Raw genomic sequence first — 23,364 nt, forward strand, 5'->3', positions numbered from 1 at the left:
ACCTGATGGGCTGTCACCCAAGAAAATACAAATCAAGCCCCAAATCACACCTGAGGACTTTGCCATCCATAACGCCTGTTCAGGATTTCTGTTTATTTTTCGAAGAGGGGGATCATATATGGCTTGGCTTAAGAATTTCAATTTATGTTTCTGGCTGTTGGGGGATGCTGGCAAAAGATAAAACATCATCAGTTCATTTTCCATCAGTAGTGCTCTGTCATTATATTAGGTCAGGAAATAGCTTGCTATGTGACTGACTGAGTGAATTTGACTTCAGCGTGGATCAGAGAGAGGACCCCTAGAGTTAAACACATCTCCCTGTGCTAGCTGTTCGGCATAAGACAGCAACGGCATGCAGCCAAATGACCACCCTCGGGATCCGACATGTGTTGGCATCACATGACTTGCAAAAGTGAGCAGTGGGAGCCCTTCCAAGGGAAGTGAGGTGTTGGGCTGGTGGCGAGGATGGAGAAGATTAAAGGAGGTTCCGGTGAGAGAAAGGTTTTCTTTGGTGCTTGCTAAACACTAAAATAAAGACTGAAATATTTTGCTGTGGTGAGCCATAATTGTAGCTACTCAGATTCCACCACAGAGAGGTACAATATCAGATCCCTGATAGATGATACTAGTTTAATTGGGTTATTCATTTGAGAAGGAGTTCAGAGCTGCTTTCCAGATACCACTGAGTGATAGCCGCAAAAAGTCCTGCCAAAAAGAGAGTCATTTATTCTCTCATTTTACAGTTTGAGTGACTAAGAAGACATAGCTATAGGCTAAGAATTTCCAGCATTAAGTCTTGACTTTTTCAAAAGACATGCATGGGAGTTGTGAGCCTGAGTGATATATGCAAAGGGCACTGCAGAGTCTTGCTTCACATGACATGGTTGCAGTGGTGCTGAGTGTAGATCTGCAACCCTAATTTTCTGATATACCACTTTTTTAAGGGCTTTATCTGACTTTGAGAACCATAATTTTTTGTGTGTCCTCTACTCATTGTCTCTCACCTTAATTTACAGTCTCCCACAGCAACTTCAGTTCCAGTTGACTGCAAGCTGTAGTATTTGCAAGCTGTAGTATTTGCAAGCTGCATACGGGGGGGGGGGGAAATCTGGGCTTTGTGTGTTTCAGTTTACTTGTTAAAAAAAGGGACAGGGATTTTTATGATGCTTCAGCTTTTTGCAGTAAATGTTCCTAATTAGCAAGGGCAAAGTGTATTGGGAACACCAGCATCTTAAAACAGGTGATATACTTTGCATGGGGAGGAAAAGTCAAACTTGTATATACAGAAAATGTAATTCAGGGTACTTGCAGGCTTTCTAGTCACTTGAAGAAGATTTTATGCTTTGAAACCTGACACATAAGTCTGGTTTGGCTTTTTTTTTACCTCCACCCCAAATCCCTCCAGGCATGTCACTCTAATAAAAGATATTGCCTCTCCCTACAAACTTTGCCTCACACATCCATAGATCACCACAGCAGATTGCTGTTCTAAATTAGGTACAGTTTTCTGTGGGCATACTGGCAACTGTGATTTTTGGGGGGTAATCTGAGAACCCTAGTTTAGCCAGTGTGGCAAAGTGATATGCTGCTGCCAGTCCACATGAGCAGCCTCATCTGGATTCAGTTTTGTAGCTGAGGCACTGCTTTCCTAGTGAGGGGTCAGCAGGCATCTCTGCATGTGTTGATGAGATAGTTGTTTTTCATAATTCCTGGCCTGTCTCTTAGCTTCCACGCTTCTCAGGCTTTCCTAATTGCCACCTTCTTTTGTGAACAGATGCAGACTCTCTATGCTTTCGATGTAGAAGAAACAGAAACGAAAAATAAAATAGTTGAAGACTTGAAGACAGCTCTGCGGACTCAGCCCATGAGGTAATGTTGTTTGCCTTTCATCGCAGTTCACTGCCTCCCAATGGTCAGATGTGACACCGCCAAGAGTGGCAAGGGCAGAAACCTCATTGTCTCACCTCAGACAAGGCTCTCTGAGATTTCAGACAATCGTCAGAGCCCTACAGTCCCTGGTCTGAGCCTGCCTAGTTGGAAGGCTAACCAATTTCACACTAATGCTGAAACACATAGTTTCAGGAAAATAAAAGATAAAGTCTACTGTGAAAAATATGTGGCAGATATTTGCAAACACAGGTAATGACTATGAAGATGAGATTTTAGCCTTCACATCCCCCCGCACATCCAATGTAATTTGATTCACTTTGGGCAAAATCTCAGCCTCTACTCTGAACTTTGAATTTAAGCTTCCCCTTATCTTTAGTAATGTGAACTGTTTAGTACAAAGCAGCTAATCCATCTGGCATCACCTGGTTTGGCATTCTTCCCATTCTATGTTGTAACTTGGGCATAGAAAAATGTAAAGAGACTTTGTGTACTGTCTTTGAAGGTAAGGTCATCTTTTTCTGGGAACAAAGCTCTGAACAATAGCAAACTAACTAGCATAGAAACCTTTTCAATTTAACACTTAGAAGAGCAGTGGGGAGAAACAATAACTTTACTTGATATGATTTTGGGAAACACTCAATCAAAAACATTCTGATTTTTATATTGGCCAAATACTTTTGCACCCACACTATGCTGAAGTCATAGTTTCAGAGAGCTTCAGAAATGCCTAACCAAATACAGTTCTTTTTTTGGGGAGGGGATCCTAACCAAATAAATAAAATAAATAAAAACAATCCAGAAGATAATCTCAGAGAATTTTCACTGCAGTTACTTTGACTTGAAGATATTTTTGGGACTTCTTGCAGAGCTAAGTGCTGATTGTTCTTCTCCCTTTCATAATCTTTAGAAAATTGACTGCATGCAGCTTCTCTGGTTTTTACTTCCTGTTTATTTCCTGATTTGATCAGCTTTAAGAGAGCACAAAATCATATTCTGGTTCTTCTCAAGCTTAAAGATTTATGAGGCTTTGATAATTTTAAATGTGGTTAGAGTGAGTGCTTTTAACATGGAAAAGCCTATACTGAGACCTAAGTCAAGAGTGACTGTTTGATGCTGCCTATCACTAAAGCAGAGAACACAGTAAAATGCAGCTGGACTCTATGTTAAAATGGAAGCTAAGGCAACTGTCAAGCTTCCAGCTCTCTCCAGGCTTTTAAACCAAAGTCCTGTGCTGCTGAGACTTGATATAGAAAAACTATTACATTGACATGGAGCTGGTTTGATGCTTGCTCTGTGAAGGTGTCAGCTTTCATTGAATGTAGCCACAGCAACAAGGCCTCTTTACTTTGTCCAGCTGAAACACTTTGGTGGCCACTATTGGCTGTTTTGCTGTGTCATTTTGAATAGACAGCCCAAACTCCTTGTTGAGGACAAAGCAATAGAGAAGAAGAAAGAGCAGTGAGCATTTGAGCAAATTCTTTTGCTCAAAGCCTTGCAAGATTTTTCTTCTCCAACCTGTATTGCATCTGCTGGATCCCCTTGACCACAGCCTGTCAGCCTGTTGCTTCATCTGTTTGTAATTACCCTGACAAGCACAAGCATCACTACAAGCATCTATGGGCTGCCCTTTAAAGTCTTCAAAATCGCTGGTGGTGGTTGTAGGGCTTTAAAAATAAAATAAAATAAAAAAAAAAACAGTTAAGCCAAGCCAAATCTTGAGTTAAGTCCCATGTCTCGACTAATTTCCAGTGACTCAATTCGTTAGCTGCCAAATGGGCTGCATGCCAGTGCCTGATCAACAAGGCAATTCCTTCTTGATGGAAAGGTTGCAGTAGAGAGACCCTCAGCTCCATCAAATCCCTCTCATAAGCAGTATGATACCTCAGCCTTCAAAATACTAGTCTTTCTAGTTTAATTAGGATATGAATTTTTTTTTTTTTTTTTTTTTTTTTTTTTTTTTTTTTTTTTTTTTTTTTTTTGCTACTTATGTTCATTAAGTCTCTGAAGGAATAGAGACCCAAACTTACACAGGATGAACTGTCTGGAATCCCTTTGTTGATAGCAGGTTATACAGGGGCTCTGACAGCTTACCAATAGGCTCCTCTGCTTGAATTCTCTGATCCAGAGGAATCAAAAGAAGACAAACACATGCATTTGGCTCTCTGTTTTATTTTACTGTAAACTCTGTCTCTTCTAGTAGACAATGCAGAGTAATTATTAAACTCTGTCTCTATTCCAATCCACCAGTTCTAACAGTGAAAAGTAAAGCAGACCTATCCAAACTCAAGTTCCTATCCTCTTTGTAGAAAATGGGATAGGAGTATCCCTGGGGCAGTTTGTGGTCTCCTTTGAGCAAGTGCACCTTGTTTGGTATCTAGGAGATGCCCTAAAATAATAAAGCCAGGTTATGTCCTAGCACAAGGGAACAATCCCAGCCACAGAGAACAGAAATGCTACATCTGCATCTTGTAAAGAAACATGCTTCCTCTCAGGTTTGTAAAAACTCAGACCTATAAACAAATGTGATGACAAATTGTTAGACAGAAGCAATGGGAGAAGAGCTTTTCATTTGGTATATTAGTGCCCCAAAATGGAGGTTCAGAAATGCAGGAAAAGCAAAAACTTAAAAGGGACTAGGAAAAAAATTGCTTTTTGGAGCCCTTGAAAAATACCTCCTTTAGTCTGAGTCATCACTCATTCCTTTTACTGTCTGCATTTCTCCTTTTGTTTTATTCAGATTTACCTCCTGCTATTTTTTGTTTGATTTAGCAATGTTGTATCCAGGTGGATACTGAAGAGGATCTTTTTCGCAACCAGCAAGTAAAATCCATGATGGTGAATTTTTCAGCAGTTCAGTAGTTATCAGGGTTATGTGTGCCCCCTGGTTCAAAAACTAATGCTGCAGGGAAGTGTAGCTTTGCCTGTTAACAGGGTGGGAACATCCTGCTCTCTATACACCCACAGCATATGATCTTTCTGACTTTCCTGAGCTGGATCAAGTCTTACAGGGAAGCTGTACCCCCAACACTTGGAATCCATCAGTGGGTCAGTTCCTCTTTGGCCACACCTGTATTTGGATGAAAGGTTTATTATTAGAGCTAGCTAACCCATTCTGATCAGCACTCTCTAAAACTTGACAGGCAAAGAGGTGCCCTGCCTTTTAAAGTGTGCTAAACTGGTCAAGTGAGAGTCTGAGGTGAGGTTAGGCTTTAATTTGTTTGTTTAGCACCTATTAAAACACACTCTGCTTTATTTACATTTCAGTATTTGGACGTGTTAGCCAGAATGCATTGGCAAATATGTTTAACTTTGCACCTTCCAGTCTAGAACAAGACCTTACTTTGCAGCATAGAGGCTCTGTAGAACAGGAGTTTCACGTGTACTGTGTACAAGAAAGTTCTTGACTTGTATAAGTTGACTTTGCTTTTGCACATACACACAGATACCTGCATAGAGGCAGACAGATGCAAAAACTCCAACAGTGTGAGGATTGTGGCTGTCAGCTAAACTCACACTTCTTTTTCTACCTTCTACAGACATTTACTCACACACCTCCCCACACCAAGCAAATCCTCATACTGAGAGTATCTGTTGGGCCAGGAACTGCTTTTGCCATTTCCTTACCTCCCCCAGCATGGTTTCTGGCTTTTCTGGAGAGTAAGGAACTAAGTGTTTAGAAAAACGAAGATGAAAATCATAATCTGATTGCTGCTTCTGATTGCAGTTGAAATAGAAGGGTACTTTCTTGCTATTGAGTAACACAGCTCACTGTTAGCTCTCTGGGCTAGGAATAGTACAGTAAAGTCTCAACATTATTTTAAATTATGTCATTAATCAAGTTTTGTGACACACACCGCTTTCCAGCGCACGCTTTCTTTTTGCAATGACCTCATCCTAACAGTCCTAGAAAAATTGCACTGCCAGAGAATTTACCAGTGAGAGTTTGTACTTAAATGGGACAATGCGACTTTTGTGCATTTACCTTTTTTTTTTTTCACATGGTCATCAGAGCATGCGAAAATACATGAAAATTATAATGCCTTGCTTGTCTTGTCATAAGATTATGTGTTCTATCCCAAAGTGCATTTAGGGGACACATTGCTCTGCTGCTTCTTAGGATATTTTCATCAGTATTGCTCTGCAACTTCAGAATCATGTTCATCTTAAGTCTTCCCTCAGCCCTGGAAGTTAAAAAACTAGGAAAAAAATTGTATCTTTCCCCCAGCCCCCAAAAGACAGAGGGAATAGATAAAGTATAGAATGGAACTTTGAAGGTAAGGAGGAGAATTTAAAGCAGCCCCTCCATAGTAGAGACGACAGTAACTCCCTCTTTATAGGCCCAGGGAATTGATCAGAATTCATTTGCCTCGTTATTTAGTAACATACTGAGTTTGTGATTATTTTTTTTCCAAAGAAATCCTTTGCAGCAACTCTTCTAGCTATGAATGCACTTGTTTCAGTCTTTTTTTGTCAAGCTAGCAGCTAAATGCATTGCAGAAACTTAACTAAATCTGAATCTTTCTGTAATCAGTTTGAATAACAAACTGCTTTGGCTGACTTCCTTGACTTGCTGGGACAGGGACATGAACCAGTGAAATTTGGTCTTTCAGTATGGTGCTTCCATTATTACTGATTATAAATAGCAGCATCTTGTGGACAGAAAAATAAAGATGGTACATTAGGGAAGGTTGGGTAAAAGCACTCTGACACAGAATTTTGGTATTTTTAATTTGTTACCGAGTTGGCAATTGTTTGCAACCTTTTAAATTGCTTGAAGTGTCTTTCTATCTTATGCTATTCAAAGCGTGGCCATGGGCAAATCTTTGCTGGTGTACGTTTTTATAGACTGAAAATTCAAGTGTGATGCACATGGTTTTGCATTCAGACGTTCCGAAAAGTTTATCTCCCTGAATGCCATGTTAGAGGCAGCAGGAGGTAAACAATGCAATCTAGGGAAATTATTTGCAACCCTTTCCATATCTATGAATCCCCATTTTTTAATCCTGGGAACTTCAAGCAAAACATTGCTAGAATGATTGGTTTGAACTGACTTATCTAATTCTAAAATCCTTTTTTACTGATTTGTCTAGAGGGCTGTTTGCATGGTCTAAATTGACCCATCTAGATTTTTTAACCCTGGTTTTCAACAAAACCAGAGGCGCGTTACCATTTACAGGAGAACATGCCCCTTTAAAATATAACATGTTCCTACACATGTGTCATGGGATTGGAATTTGAAGGCAGTATGGCTGACAGACAGAGGGGAATGAGTTTGCCTCTGTCAGTGTGCCCAGATCCTGGAGGTGGAACCTATAAGCAGTATTGGCTGAAAGTTAGAGCTAAGCCTAAAAATGGTTTTCAAGGTAATCTGGACTCATAACTAAAATCGTGGTGACAAGTCTGTGTGTTGGGTGTATTAGCACGTATGTAAGATGGAACAATTCAAAAGAATCCCTTCAGCCTTGAAAAATGCAGCAGCTGTTGAGGTGAACCACAACAGTGTTTGGTGGTAACTGCAACAAAGAACAGAGACCAAACAGAAGTGTAAGATGATAGCATAAAATTATCCTGAAACTATGTAACACACCGTTATTAGCTGGAATGTTTTCTCTCTTGGCTTATTTGCTTTGTTTTTCTTAAATATCTGGGAATTGTTCTGTGAATTTAGGCTGAAAACTAGCCAGCTTTTAAAGATCTGGGGTTGAATAATATGGTGTCTTTTGAATAAAGTGCCTTTGGTTTGCTTTCCTTGTTTTTCCTACTTGTTTTTTTGGTTTTTCTCTTTTCAGGTTTGTGACCAGATTTATTGAGCTGGATGGCCTGAGCTGTTTGCTGAACTTCCTGAAGAGCATGGACTATGAGACTTCGGAGAGTCGCATCCACACATCCGTTATAGGTTGTATCAAGGCACTGATGAACAACTCCCAAGGACGGGCTCATGTCCTGGCCCATCCTGAAAGCATCAACATCATATCCCAGAGCTTACGGACTGATAACATTAAGACCAAGATTGCTGTGCTGGAGATCCTGGGGGCTGTCTGCTTGGTACCAGATGGTCACAAAAAAGTCTTGCAAGCCATGCTTCATTACCAAGTCTATGCTGCAGAAAGGACAAGATTCCAGGTAAAAGGAGGATACTTTGACAGAAATACCCAGAATGAGGAATCTCTGCTGGGAGTGATTTTTGTGTGCATATATTGCAAATTTGCGAAGTAGTAAAAAAGGCAATATTTATAATTTTGTTTTAGGAAGGGAAATTCCTCAAATAGGTTATTACTGTATGTGCATACTTATATTTATATTTCAAGACATCTTACTGGTCATTATTGCTAACTTAAAATTCCATATATTTTGCCTGAAAATGGAGGTTCGCTTTGCTAAATGAAAGCAAAGTATATGCTCATACTCGAGCTTGATGGCATTTCTGGGATGGTTATGATTTGTTCTGTCCTGGAAGCTGAAGCCACAGAATTTCAGGAGCCTCTGTCCTGATTTTAAATCCTTAATTTAGTAATGAAAGAATTGTGGATTAAATAATGGAGATGAAAAATTAAATTATATATGGTGGAGGCACTTCCTTTGCCACTTAGCAATCAACTTGTGAATCATAGTCACTTAGCAATTGTTGGCTCAAATAACTCCCATTCAGACCATAGAAGAGAAATGCATTCTCAGAGACCTTGAAGTAGGTCAGTGACAGGCTTTTATTGTGGAAACTACTGGCTGCTACTATAATGTTCCTCTTCCCAGTGATCTGAGCACCTTTACAAAAAGATAGTGGATAATCTGTTGCGGAGTGTGAGGCTGTGGCTCCTTAACTTTGGGATAATCTAACCCATTTACTGTTCTTCCTTAGATAAAATCATTAGTGGTGCTGTGCCAACAGGCACTGGATCCCAGTGCCTGACAGTCATTATCTTGTACCTCCTTCTCAGTTAATGGATTTTAGGCTAATAAAAAAGTGAATGGGGAAACAGTCTCTGCTCATGGACAGTAGCTGCCAATGCTTGTGTTAGAACCAAATGCACTATGGGATTCACTGACTGTGACTCAGACCTGGGACGGGGATGCAGGAGATGTTGATTTGGTATTAACCTATATTTCACATTGTCAGATCCATCCCATGATGTGCACTGCCTCATTTGCATTGCTTGTCTATTCAGACTTGATGTGTGTCTTTGATATGCAGGTGTGACACATATGATGTATGGCTCCAGAAGTGGGGGCCTTTCAGCCTCAGTTGGAAGCTCTTGAGGCTAATGCAACAGAGAAAATAATAATTACAGTAAAACTTGGAAGGTGAAGAGATTACAGCTGCAGTCATAAGAATATGTCACCATTGTTCAGTATGGAGAAGAAGAGGAGGCTAGGAATGAGCAGTGCAGGAAGTAAGCCATGTACATGAGTAAGGATGTGGAGATTTTCCTTCTCCTCCATAGGTACTGCCTATAGAGGAGAAAGAAAAAAATTAAATTCAGTTTGTTCTCTAATACTTAGCTGAAATAAAGAAACCTTCCTGAATTAATATGACATTCTTTTATACCTGGGAGACAGGTGGGGATAACTTGAGCTGCTCTAGAAAAAGCAGTAACTAATAAGCCTGACTACACTTGTGGTCCCATGTTAACTTTCCCTTACTGAACCAACTGACTGTTAATAAGCCCATATGGGACAGATGCTGAGTTTACCCTAGTTGGGTGTTCTCTCGCTCTCTGTTTCTGTGATGATTTAAAATCTACTGAATAACTGAGGTGAGTCACTATTGGGTAAAATGCCGTAGCTTTTGAAGAATCTGATGGAATGATTTGCAGGTGCTTACCAGTCTCTTACACTCATGAAAAATACTTTGCCTAAATGCTGCGCTGGTCAAACTACTTTTCCATTCAGGAAAAAATTAAAGACAAATGGATACTCTCTTTTACTTCTCAAGTAAAAAAAAAAAAATCCCCACCCAACCCCCAAAATTATTTAGCAGAAGGAAAGTGTTCTTGTTTGCAATTACTAATAATTATGTTTAGAGACTGAAATGGGATTTTCCGCTATACTCAGTAATAGCTTGAGTTTAATTTTGAGGAGGTAAGTGTTCATCTAAAGACATTTCTCATCTATATCCAGTAATTCTTCTAACAGAGAGGCGGGGGATTTTTTAAATCCTCAAGGAACAAATGTGGTCATGGTCTTTCTTACATTTTAGAGGAAGTTTCTCTGATACTCTAGCATTTAAAATTAAGAGTGTTCCATCTCTTTGCCTCTTGCCCTCCTGCACCTCTGTCTCAGAATAGTCTTGCAGCTTATTGTCAGGAAAAGCATCCACTGTAACTTGAATATGGGAAGCCATTTCAAAAGAAGGATGAGCTGAAAATGCTCATTCTTTACCTTTCGTGTAAGCTTCAAAGCTGTAGTGTACAATGAAAACCTTTTTCTATCCTCTTTTAATCCTAGTCCTGAATGTAATCTTTGTAACCCAGGGTTTGCAAGGATCTGAAGAGATCCTTTAGGTGTGAAACAGAACTCTTTGGGGGCTGTGTTTCCTGCAGCTTGAGCATCTAGCAGCATCATTCCGTGTAGTGAAGTGTCCAAAAAGTGTGGAGCTTGCAGCAAACTTTATACTTTGCAGCTTGACTTGGACCAGCCACACCTAAACACTTATGGTGAAAACTATCCACAAGTGGGGAATCTGGCACAGCCCACAAACAAGAATTCTTTCTGTGAAAGTAGTAAAACTGTGGACTAAATTGTAGGAACAGGAGAAACTGCAGAGTAGAAATTTATTCCTTAGCCTCTATGGCCCATCATTGCAGACTGATTCTGATTGTTGGGGGGAAGGAAAGCTGGGAACTCTAAAGGCAGTGCTCAATCTTTATATCTAGCTCTGCAAGACAATGGCCAAATTAGAGACACAATGTTTAAGAGGAAAGTAATCTCAAATTCTGAAAATCAACTCTGTTCTTGTGAAGTAAAAGTGCATAGCTTTCTGGAAATGGTACTGAGCTCACTTTTATTGGAATGTCCAAAAAATAACTTACAGGTGATGCTGACTTCTAATAATATCAGTGCCAGTGTTGCTTTTCCTTAAGTTGCCTTCCTGACAACAGTGGTTGAAAATATTTGTCATCCCATTCAGCCATCTTGGTGTCAATTTATTCCTCCTCATCTGTGAAAGCTGGCACTTTGTATACTATCTATTTGGATTTATTTTCAACTCTTGCAGGTAGCAGTAAACCTAGGTGTCCCATTCTCCCTCATGTAATTTGTAGTGACCAGCGCTATGTCTGTTGGGGAATCGGGAAGTTAATGTAATTAACACTAATACAGATCTACTTTTCCCCAAAACAATTTTTTTCCCCTTTGAAGAGGAATATCATTGTGATGAGTACCTTTGGGGTATCTGGTTCTGTTTCCACTGCTTTTTGTAAAAAGAAGGAAGAGAGGTTCAGAATGATTTACTGACAATTATCTAAAACTTGAGCTCCCGAATAACTTGCTGCTGACAACTTTAGATTGAAACAGTGATTATCTCCAGTTTGCACAAGTGTAGTGGAGTGTAGAGATCATGTATTTAACACAGCAACATTAAACATGGCACATTTTGTTGAATGAGAAGTTATTGCCAGTCAATGTTCTAAACATAACTCCTGCTACCTGGCACAGCTGCCAAAAGTTGTCAGAAGACTCGGCAACTGGTGAATTAGTGGAGAAGGAAAGCTGTGACTTAAGATATGGTTCTTACTAAACTTACATTAGCTCTGTCCTGCAATAGCTCCTATTACTTGAATAGAAAAATTACAGTAGGGTATCTGAAGTCAAATTTCAAATGACTGTGAAATTCCTGAGCATTATAAATGCTTTTAGTCCCAATTAACTAGGTTGCACCAAGTAATACCAGCTGAAGACTATTAATCAAACAGTGCTGAAGTTCTTCATAAAGGGTGTCTTTGCTTCTTGATGTGTTCTTTTTTATTTTTTAATGAAGTTACTGGAAAATATAAATAGAACTTATATGAATATGAAGGACTATTTCCTTACCAAAACAATTCAGATTTTACTCTGAATTGAAACTGACGTAAAATATTATTTCTTTCTAAATTGCCAATTGTCAGCATTTCATCTACTGACTACAATTGTCAGTCCCCAACTTCAGTCAGGATTCACTTTAAAGCCCTGGGGATATTCTCCAGAACTTACTCTTTTTTTTTTTTGAGGCTCCAGACTTCACTCATTTGCCTTTTCATACTGCAACTTCACCCCATGTCTTTGATATTCAATGTGTTAATAGGTATATCAGGATCATCCTTGTCTTGGCACTTGCAACAAGATTCTATACTATGTTTGTGTCTCAATTTATATGGTCACTATTCCTATTTTCTCATATTTGCCACATCTTCTTGCCTGAGCTCTTCCTTTTGCTTGCTTTAATTATTGACCCTTCTTTTATAATGTCCTTCTGCCTGTAATGATTCTCACTTTAATATCCAACAGGGCAGTCTGTGGTTCATCTTAAGATATTCCTTGAAAATTGTCCTCTTCAGTGTAATACTCTTTCTATACTCAAATACCACAGTAGTATTAGGGCATGCCTTCAATCTCCTTCTTGAGGCAATCTGGAAAACTCTGTCTTCATCCAATTGTTTGAAACATACTACTTTGCCTACAAATCCTACTCTGCATATTAAAGAACAGGGATGAAAGAAAACACTTGAAATCCAAACAGTAAATCCTCAGAGCAGAAACGTGGAATCAGGAAGATGAGCCCTTGTTGTCCTTGATTGGATATTGTTTTCCATGTATTCAGTATAATCCTGTCACTGGCTCAATGTGTGATCATAAAAACGTTACTTTGTCTTTTATTTTTCCTTGTGAAGATAGAGTTTTATAAAATGCCATGAAAACTGAGAAAGAATAGTCTCTGATTTTAAAGTCATTCATATCTGAATTATCCTATTTATGACTGGTTTCCCTTGTGAAAGGGGCACATTCTTTCTCTCCCCTAAGCTGTTGCCTTTCCGTTTATTGTTATGCTTTCTGCTTCCCCTCCTTTTCTCTGTCATGACATTGTATCACATTATACTTTTTAACATGCCATATTTTGAGACAAAACTAACATTACAAATTCATAATGCTCTATTGGCCCAAAAAGTTCATCAGGATGTTCCAGTGCTCTTCCAGCACAGCTTGTATTTAAAACACTTGTCTAGCTGTGGATCCCTGTGGGCAGAAATAATTTTCCTTTTAGTCTTGAGAGAATGTAGGTGTTAGATACTGTCTGAAAAAGCTGGTTTTACTTCCCAGTGGAAATATTAACCAGGCTGCTTTGGGCAGAAAATTCTTGTTTTCCTCCTTAATGCTGCTAGAAATTTTGAAGCTTGAGGTGAACGAATAAAAAAATCTTGATATTGTCAGCTGAAAAGGGGGAGGCCAGGAGCATTCCTTCCAGAGCCCCCTTGCCTGGTTTATATCAAACATTGTCAATACAGACCATAATTTGTAAGGAGAAAGCTGATCAATTTGGAATTGTAGTAGAGGCTCTAACAAGGAACAAATTAAAAGGCTGTATTCACCCTTAATTTCCTTCTTCCCTTTAGGGCTTAATCAAAGCCTTTTGAGGTTTGCTGCAGATTGAATGAAACCCTACTTGTTGTCAGTGATGAAGAATAATGGGATTAAGTGAGGAAAGTTTTGCTTAAACAGTAGGAAAAACCTTTATTAACTGTAAGATCAATTGGGCCACAGAACTGGATGCCAAGAGGTGTGGTGAAATCTTTTTCACAGGAAATGTTCAAGTGAAGATTTGAACCTCAGCCATTTGCAAAGAGTTGGAGATATTGAAGTTTGGCCACAGTATATGGGTGTAGACTCTGATTTTTAGGAATTGCAGGAACTTACAGTGTTTCCTTTCAAGCTGAACAATTACATGTAGATGTGCTGCTCTTCAATTGGATTAGTGGAACACAGAGTTTTGGGTTTTCTTGCCCTGAATTTGGTTTGCCTCCCATTGCATTCTGCTCCTAGTTCAGTGTTCTGAAATGGGGGAGAGAAAACTTTTGTTTGCATCCTTCAACCTGTCTGGATGCTGTACCTGATACACTGTTTCATAGATTCTAGCATGTTCCTACCAGTCTGTGAGAAAGTATGATAGGAATGAAGCCTCTGAAGAAAACCAGCAAAACCATTCTTGGTTTCATTCCACTACAGAAGCAGCAAAACCATTCTTGGTTTTGCTGCTTCTGTAGTGATGGCTAATTCAGTTATTCCAAGAAGTCACATGTGTTTTGGATTTCAATGTCAAATCTGGCAGTAACAGAATACAATTTTCTCATTTATTTCACTTCTGCTTGTTTGTCAAGTTGAAGAGTGGGTTTTGTTGGTGAATTTAAAGACTTCTCAGTTTCTGATTGTCACTGTTAGAGCTAGGATGGTGGATTGAGCTGACCACCAGTCTGGCTCAGTAGAGCATTTAATGCGCTTTTATGTAAGACTCCTTCCCATTTCTAGCAAAATATTATTTGGTCCTAACATTGTTACTGGGGTAGATAAGATTGAAGCTCAAATGCCTGGAGTAATGAAATTTGAAAATTCCAGATGAGAAATTTAGAAGCAGCAAGAGAAAGGAGTTTATGAAATCGAGCTTGTTTGATAATGAACATACTATGCTCAGATGTGAAAACAGCTGTCAGTAACAGTGTATCATAGGTCAAAATATTTTTGCACAAAAATAAGCATGAAGCCAGGAGGTTATTCTTTCCCCGGAAGAATGCACAGGAGGATACTCCTCCTGTTTTTTGAGACATATCTCTGTGGCTTTCTACAGAAAACAAGATAGACCTATGGTGACTAGCAGAGGAAAGATTTTGCTATGAATGAACACTTTCAGTAATGAGGGACAAAAGACTGACTAGAGGAAAATGAACTTCCTTACTCGGTATCATAGCTTCAAAATGTTATTTAGATGGTCTGCTGAGCCAAACACTAAAAAGGTTTTTTTGTCTTTGTTATCCCTTTATGGTCAAAACTTCTTAGGGAGACTAAAAATAATTCTCTCTTTTTTAGTGTGATAGCAAAACAAGTATATGAGTGTGAGGCATTTATTATTTATGCTGGAGTGAGACTCATACAGCTGAACTCACAGATCTCAAGTGGAATTTGTTGCTCTTTCAGTAAGGAAAATCACCCTTGGAATTATGAACTGATCAGAGAAGATCCTGAAGAGAATATTAACGGTGATCAGCACAAAGTTGAAAGTAGAGTTGCTTTCATGGCTAATCAGTTTCTGCATATAACCTCTTTGGTAAATATTCAAGTGGAATTAATTCTAAATAAGGCAAAGGCCACCAATGTTACTCGTCTAGTCTTTTTCTCTTTTGTCTTCTGATGTTCAAAAGATTATGGTAAAAAACAGTATGTATGCAGAAATTAGACCAAAAGCATTCCTGTGCTGAGCACCCTCTGTGGGTTGGGCGGGGTGTGGGGGGGTGGGGAGGGAACGTGCGGCCTTTCAATAAACAGAGCTTGTAAGAAAGATGGAGAAAGGCATCTTACCACGCCTGTGGTGACAGGACAAGGGCTAAAGGATTTAAACTATGAGAGGTTAGACACTGAATGGGTAAAAGGAAGAGGGTTTTTTTTTATGATGAGGGTGAAAAGGCATTGGAACAGTTTGGCCAGAGAAGTTATAGATGCGTTATCCCTGGAAGTTTTTGAGGCCAGGCTGAATAGGGCTTTGAGGAGCCTGGTCTGGCAGAAAGATGTTCCTGCCCATGGCAGGGGGGGTCAGGACTAGATGATCTTTAAAGGTCATTTTTAACCCAAACCATTCCATGAGTCTGTAACATGGAAACTTAACTGCACTTCCAGTGGAGATGCGTAATTCAACTTTGAGCTTTGGAGCTGTATGCACAGGGGATATTCCTGTTATTTGAAAATCCCTAAAAGGAGCTTACCAAGAGGTAATAATTATCTGCTTCATGTTAAAGGGTGGTAGGTGAAGGAACAAGGATAAAACTTTCAAGGTTCAGGCACAGGCTTTATTCCACAAAAGACAGCTTCTCTTTGCAATTATCTCCCCCTGTATACAGAAGTGCAATCTATCCTGCCAGAAATTAGCTTATGTCTAACCCAGCTTGCTGTTCTGTTTCAGTCATTGTTAAATGAGCTAGACCGAAGCATGGGACGATACCGAGATGAAGTAAACCTCAAAACAGCCATCATATCCTTTATCAATGCTGTTCTGAATGCAGGTGCTGGTGAGGTGAGTCTCTGCCCTGGAAATTAGTTCTAAAATGTTATGTTTAAATTAGTTTACCTTGGAAATAGTTAGTAGATTAAGTCACAAATCTTGTGGTAGTGAGTGGATATATTTTGTGGAAAATAATGATTAATTGTTAAGATGAGTCTTATAATGTCTTCTATATTATTTCATTTTAAACTTCTTCAATATAACATAGACTACTTACACTGAAGTGATTACTTTCGGTTGTTGGTTGGTTTTTTGCTATTTTGATTGTGAGATTTTTTTTTTGTTTGTTTGTTTTAAGAACTGCAAAGCATTTACCTTTTTATTCCAGCCTTTTTAGAAAATATTTTGGTTTACCTTCAGAAATGTTTTGAAATGTTATTTTGACTCAAAGCCAAAGTCAAAGCATTTTAATTTTAAAATATCAAAGGGAAACATTTCAGAGAAAAGCCCAGTTGTGTTCTTTTTATTAACAAGCCTTCCTTTTGAATCTGAAGGATAGTTTAAACTAATTTATTTCATTAAAAGTGTTACTTTTGTGACATTGGCTTTTTTTTTCTTTTTTTGGTTAAACCACAAAAGACAACAAGCTCATGAGAGCTATCTGACAATGTATTTGTGTCTATCTCTGGGAATCCTGTAACATCCCACTGAATAGATGTAAGCAGGTTTGTCAGAGTATGTTTTTGTATTGTGTTTTTATATCTTTGTAACAGTTCTGTAATGGTTTGCCCCTTCACCCCCATTTTTCCCCAATGGTTCCACCCTGAGGTCTCCCGCCCCTCCTCCAATGCTACCCCTCCCTGGTGCCTTGTCCATCACGCAGCTCCTAATCCCAACCTCCCAAAATCTTCCACCTTGGGCATTGAGTGAGTGGACAAAGGTCAGGGGTCCCTCCCTTAACCTTCCTCCATTGGTTTGTGTTTCTGTCTGTCCTCCTGCCTTCCACTCCCCCAAACTCCCCCATTGGGCGGTGAGCGTCCTTGTCTCCACCCTGGTACTTAAGGTGATTGCGAAAGCCATGTGACTCACTTTTGGCTGCCGGAACATAGAACTCAGAGCTCCCCGGAGCTTACAATAAACCTGAGACTTTTCCTCAGCCATGAGTCGACTCCCTCATTACTTCTCGGACGCTGCCTCTCCTCCATACAAGGCAGACAGTGAAGCGCTCTGTCTTAGCCACTCCCCGAATCTGCCACGAGACGCAGGGGAGTGTCCCTCACTGCTGACCGTGCCTCTGCTGGGCAGGCGAAGCCAGGGGGCTTCAGAGAGAGCACAGCGGCAGTATGTGATTTTATGTATATGGTTTTATGACAAACAAACAGAAAAAAATAGGAGGAAGACTGCAATGATGCTCATCTGTAACCTGGAGGGGAACCTCTAATGGACTAGCAGGGTAAATGCCAGTAGCCTCTGTTCCTTATGGAACAACATGGAGTGTGCTGTCCTTATGACTGCATATGCAAAATTCATAGCACGTAAATGTACTTTTAAGTGAAATGGAGGCAAAGGCATTAATTCCTTTTGTACTTTCTTTACTGAAATTATTCATACTGTAAATTTGGTGTCAGGATAGAGAATATTAAAAAGTGAACTGGAGTTTTAAGTAAATGTTTTTAAAATGTGATTGACAGCTCTTGAAAACAAATAACTTTGTTTTCCCTCATTTTTTAAGGACAATTTGGAGTTCCGGTTGCATCTCCGATATGAGTTTCTAATGCTGGGAATTCAACCTGTCATTGACAAACTCAGAGGACACGAGAATGCCACACTGGACAGGTAAGATTTATTTTCTGAGAACAACTACTGATGAACAGAAAGACTTCTTAGAAACTCTTCTCTATTTGAGACAGCTGATTCTGTCTCTTCTTGAAACTGGCTCCATAAAAAAAAACAAAAAGAAAATTAAAAAAAATAATATTAATCCTAAAATTAACATCAGAAGATGAAGTAGGAAACATACACACTAAGTTGGCAGAGGCTGCGGCAAAGGGCTTCCTCAATTGCTTTTCCTCTCAGCTGGGGCTGGCAGTCAGAATGAAAAATACAAAAAATATTCTAATTGCTTTCTCTTGAAGCACAACTGGAACAAAAGTCTGTCCTGATAGGAGGGAAGGAATCCTGTTGTTCATTGACTTCATTGTGACTGAGAATTTGTGGTCTAAGTGCAGGTTCTGAGTTTCCAAGTTGTATGACTACAGTTTGCTACAGAGCTGGAAGCAGGAATGATAGTTTTGATCTGCAACATTATAAGCAAGAATAAAAGAATCTGTCCTATAGGTAATCTGTATCCCTTTGGACAGTAACCAGGAGTGTTTAGGAGGGACTTAGGCCACTTTTGGATCTTACAAGTTAGGAGAATAACAAAGGTTTGAGAGGATCTTAGATGCCTGGATTACAAAAACTCTTGTACTAGATCTGCACAGGGGAATGTGCTACAGCCTTTCTCCACATCATCTGCTGTGCACCAGTCTCAGTGTAAGAAAAGTCCAGATGGTCAAATGTGTCACTCACCAGGTCACCCAGATCCAAACACAATCATGCTGCTGTGCTTATCAGTAGGCATATCTAGAGACTGTTGTGAACTGATCCACTGAATGCATTTCTGCTTCAACATTTAAAAGAAACAACTTGTTAATGATACAATGCCTGGCTAGCAAGTATGGTGTGGACATTTTAGAAATGTATTATCACTGCAGGCATTGCATTCATCAAAAACAGAATATCCCTTTCCTATTTTATGTTTAGTTTTTGCACCTTACCTCAACACTGTGACTTAGCACAGGAGTTACAGAATGTGTATAGCTCTGCCAGCCTTTTCTTTTGGCCTGTCACTGACCCCCTTGCCTTGCATACCTGTGGCAGCACTACATGTAAGAAAGGCTTGCCAATTTCCACATGTTCTAGCTGGACTGAGATATTGCTGCTTCTCCAGTGACACACTTAGTTTAAGTCTGAATCATGCCACAAACATTGGCAGATGTTTTGTTGTTCTGTTTCCTCTTAGACATTTAGATTTCTTTGAGATGGTCAGAAATGAAGATGACTTGGAGCTTGCCAAGCGGTTTGACCTGGTAAGTTTTTCTTTGTAGTACCTGAACTTGCATCCACTTGGGATGCTTGGTGCACTTTTCCTTTGTGCTCCCTAAAAACTAATGCTTGACTTCGATGCTGAGAGAGGCTGATGCTCTTGTTTTGACTGTTTCTCATTTAGCAAGCAGGAGGTTTGTACTGCATGAACGGTGAAAACAGTGGTCACACAAAGGGCTTCTGATGAGTGTCTTTGATAAAAACTTCTTTCTTTTGTTTGCCTGAATGTTCAGGAGTGAAGGAGTTTCTCAACCCTCCTCTCAGGTTCTCAGTCCTGATGATCTGGATGCCTTCTATCTTCAGACATCCCCTTTGCAGGACTATGGGTGAAGTTTGGGCTATTTTCTGATATCCTTCTCAAGATTACATGTAACTCTGCTGACAACTGTTGCCTTAGAGCCTGTGGAGAGGATCAGTATTTTAGAATATGTGGATTTTAATGAATATAATAAAACAAAGACAACCTCTAGCATCAATAAAAAGCTGTAGGGTCCTGAATGGTTTAGTCCCCTCTTTCTTTGTGAATAGCTCCTGCTGCACACACAGATACAGAACAGTTGACCCTTTCTTGCTTAGCTTCTACTATTTGTGCCACCAGTTTCTAGGACCCAAATGTTTTGCTTGCTCCAGAACAGTTCTTGGTGGCTTTGCATGCCTTCCACCTTTCTAGCCCTTTACTTTGGGGATCTTTTCCATACTAGGTAGGGATGTCAATGGTGGTGTCAAAGATCCTTGTACCTGTTCCTGGAACCTGCAGCTGGACATGGCAGGAGACTTAGCAGAGGTCCAGTTGCTGGAAATTTTCCTGTCTTTGTATTGGTTGGCTCTTTCACAGTTAATCAGGCTTTTGCTGTATATGGTTTTTTATCTTCTCTTGCTTCAGATCCACATTGATACAAAAAGTGCCTCTCAGATGTTTGAGTTGATCAAGAAGAGACTGAAGCATACAGATGCCTATCCCTATTTGTTATCCATCCTCCAGCACTGCTTGCAGATGCCATGTGAGTACATTTACAGATTTTCAGAGCAAGGGCTATTAGAGAAGTGGGTGAAACTCTGGTGGAGGTACAAATTCACCGATACCAGGGCACACACTGCCCTTGTCTCCTATTCAGAACTTAGATAATGAACTTGGTATCTTACACTACAAACTTTTTGTCACAATACGTAGGGCAGCAGTTTGACCTCTCTGCACTTGCCAATAAAATTGAATAGCTGAGACATTCCAGTTAGTCACTGATAGAGCTTTTAATGATTTTAAATCAGAAGTTTGAAAAAATAGTCCTTGTGCTATAAATCAGGGAATTCCCAGAAATAGATAGAATTTAGAATATTAAAAAAAGACACTAAGGATTATTTTCTGGTGAAACAGTACAGTACTGAAAGCTATTCTGCCACTGAGAAATTCCACAGTAAGTCTTGAGGCTGCTATCTCATGGCAATGCATCAATGAAGAGCTTCCAAACTCAAAGTGAAAAATAATACTGGAATTTGTTTCCAAAGTAAGTGATAAGAATATTCTTGTTAACTGCAATAAAATAATTCAATTATGCATCCAGAGTGTAACAGCAAGATCACTAAAGAACTGCCTGCCTTGATCCTGTTAGGTGTGAGGTGCTGGTCTTCCATTACTTTCATCCGTATTTGAGCAGTCAAACTGAGATGGGAACATGAGGGAGATGTACTGGGATGTGCTTTTCAGTAAGCAATGTGATATGTGGTATGTTCTCAGGCTCTCATTAGATTCAAGTCCAGCAATGCACAAATTTGAGGAATACTTTGTCTCAGTGGCCTCTTTGATATTACTCTTTAGAGCAGAGCTTGAGCTTTATGTATTGACTGGGATTTTTGGTGGCAGAAGGACTAAATCCTGTTAGGCCAGAGCAGGATTGTACTGGAGCAGTTTTAAAGAATCTAAAGATCTAGGTTATGTAACTTACAGAGTTGAGGTGGATTTAATGTTGCTCTAGCTCTTCTGTTTGGATGTCCATGGGATCAGTCCCTTTGGTTCAATTTCTGTTCTTTATCTCTGCACTTTCCAGATATGTTTGTATGAATTTTACATGCCATTTGAGTTTCACTGACCTGCAGATAACCAAGCATGCAGATAGAACATCTCATTTTTTCTACAGTGACTTCAACATCAAGCTCCAGAAGACACTGAGTGTTAGTTATCACAAAGGAATCCTTTTCACAGACGTTTAAAGTGCAACTTATAGCTAACCTGTCAAAAAGGTTGCATAGCCTGAATGTGCATACCAGGCACAAAGTTGCTGTCCCAGTATACCAGGAGCTTGTAAATAATCTGCTAGCAGCTGTTCAGAGTTAGTCTTTGTGTTCTGTAATTCATTGCACACAGGACTGAGATGAAGGGTGGGGAGGAAAGAATGCCAGTTTGTTGGCAGGTCTGTGCACTTTGGCATGGAATTAGAAGATCTCATGGGTTGGTTCTTTTTCAATACAGATAAGAGGAATGGAGGCACCTTCCAGCAGTGGCAGCTGTTGGACAGAATACTCCAACAAATTGTTCTTCAGGATGAACGAGGAGATGATCCAGATACAGCTCCATTGGAAAACTTCAATGTCAAAAATATCATTAAAATGTAAGCTGCTTTATTATTGTTGATTTCTGTAATGCAGGTAAAAGGACATGGTCAGTATGCAGGTGCTTAAGAAAATATCATATGTGAGGACTTTCTTATTTCAACTTACAGTTTCTCATTGTCTTGTTAAGTAGTTAAGTCTTCTAAGTGGTTTCCTTCTAATGACATCTTAGTTTGGCAGTATTTCCTAGCAAAGTCTTTGTATTTGACTTCTAGTAACTGTTATTCTGGTTAGAAGAGCAGAAATAATGCTCATGATTTTATAACAAGGCTTCTTCATGTGCCTTTTTTAATTCAGGATGCTCATGAAGGCTTTCCTTGATATTAAAAAGTAAAAATAATATCATATTCTCTATGTAGATCCCATTCCTACTAATGAGCACATGGTTGAGAAAGATTGCAAATAGGGGAAAGCAGTCCCCACTTGGCACACAAAACCTCTTACCTCTTCATAAAATGTCTGTTTGCTTTCACCCACAGACTTGGTTGAGGGCATTACCATTATTTTTTCCCATAGGACGCATCATTTGAGAAGTCTAGCTACATGAGCTGGCTCACTTCTCAACTTCCCTGTTCTCAGTCATTTTTTAGCCAAACTTTTGGATTCTTCATTTCGTCCAACTGCCTCTGCAGGTAATTCATGGCCCATTACCCTTCTGAATTATCCACTGAAAAGAACATTTACAGAACATAAGTCCTATATGAAACCAAATTCTGCTGTACTAAAAATTTTACAGTTCCTTTTGTTATAGGTGTGAGCCAAAATGAAACTGATTTCTTGTCATGGAAAAATACAGTGGTGTTGGATACCAGACTTCATTGTAGATTTCCTGCCTGATCTTCCTTTTCTGCTTTCATAGCTACTTCTCATTCTCCTTATCTAATCAATCCCCATAATGCCCTTCATATTTTCTCTTAGTTATAGGAAATGGCTGTGCCAGTATGAGATATGAGAATTGCCTTGTTGCTGTTCTCTTCCAAAAGAGAAGTGTTCTTCATCCTTGTAAGAAAGAAAAAATAGAACCACAGGAAGTAGAAAAAAACAATGGCAATCTGGTCTTATATTAAGGATGGGGTAATTTGTAACCCATAGCAGCTGTGATTATTTTAGTGATGACTTCTCTCTTTCAAAATACGTAGACTTGGCACTTTGAGGGCCTGAAGAAAGGAATGTATCAGGACTTTCTTCCACAGTCATTCCTTTATCCTTTTTTATGACATTGAGTAAAAAGGCATCCTTCTTCTATTAGCTCTAGGCTAGGGAGCAGAATCTGGATCCAGAAGGACCACTGGCATGATCCTGTATAAACTTGTACACTTACCAGCTTGCCTTTTGCTGATCACTACGCATATTGGCCACTTGCCTTTCAACCTGGGTAGCTCAGGAAAAGTTTCAATAATCTCATTTCATCTTTCAGGCTGGTGAATGAAAATGAGGTCAAGCAATGGAGGGATCAGGCAGAGAAGTTCCGGAAAGGTGAGTTCATCCTCTGTGCTTGCGTAGGCAGAAACTGATCCTGATTCATTCACAGAGCAGTGAGCAGCAGAGCT

The 23,364-nt window shown here is 39.5% G+C and overlaps 1 protein-coding gene across 5 annotated transcripts in view; it reads left to right on the top strand.

Moving 5' to 3' along the window:
- DAAM2 (dishevelled associated activator of morphogenesis 2) overlaps window positions 1-23,364 on the top strand; it is a 208,049-nt gene that overhangs the window by 134,306 nt on the left and 50,379 nt on the right. For all 5 annotated transcript variants that reach the window (XM_068185504.1, XM_068185503.1, XM_068185507.1 and 2 more), the window contains 8 exons: window positions 1,775-1,869; window positions 7,680-8,013; window positions 16,025-16,135; window positions 17,796-17,899; window positions 19,128-19,194; window positions 20,094-20,211; window positions 21,675-21,813; window positions 23,232-23,290. In XM_068185504.1, coding sequence (XP_068041605.1) covers window positions 1,775-1,869; window positions 7,680-8,013; window positions 16,025-16,135; window positions 17,796-17,899; window positions 19,128-19,194; window positions 20,094-20,211; window positions 21,675-21,813; window positions 23,232-23,290 — 1,027 coding nt within the window. The remainder of the gene's footprint in view (window positions 1-1,774; window positions 1,870-7,679; window positions 8,014-16,024; window positions 16,136-17,795; window positions 17,900-19,127; window positions 19,195-20,093; window positions 20,212-21,674; window positions 21,814-23,231; window positions 23,291-23,364) is intronic.

The sequence above is a fragment of the Anomalospiza imberbis genome, chromosome 3 (assembly GCF_031753505.1).
Source record: "Anomalospiza imberbis isolate Cuckoo-Finch-1a 21T00152 chromosome 3, ASM3175350v1, whole genome shotgun sequence".
NCBI lineage: Eukaryota > Metazoa > Chordata > Aves > Passeriformes > Viduidae > Anomalospiza > Anomalospiza imberbis.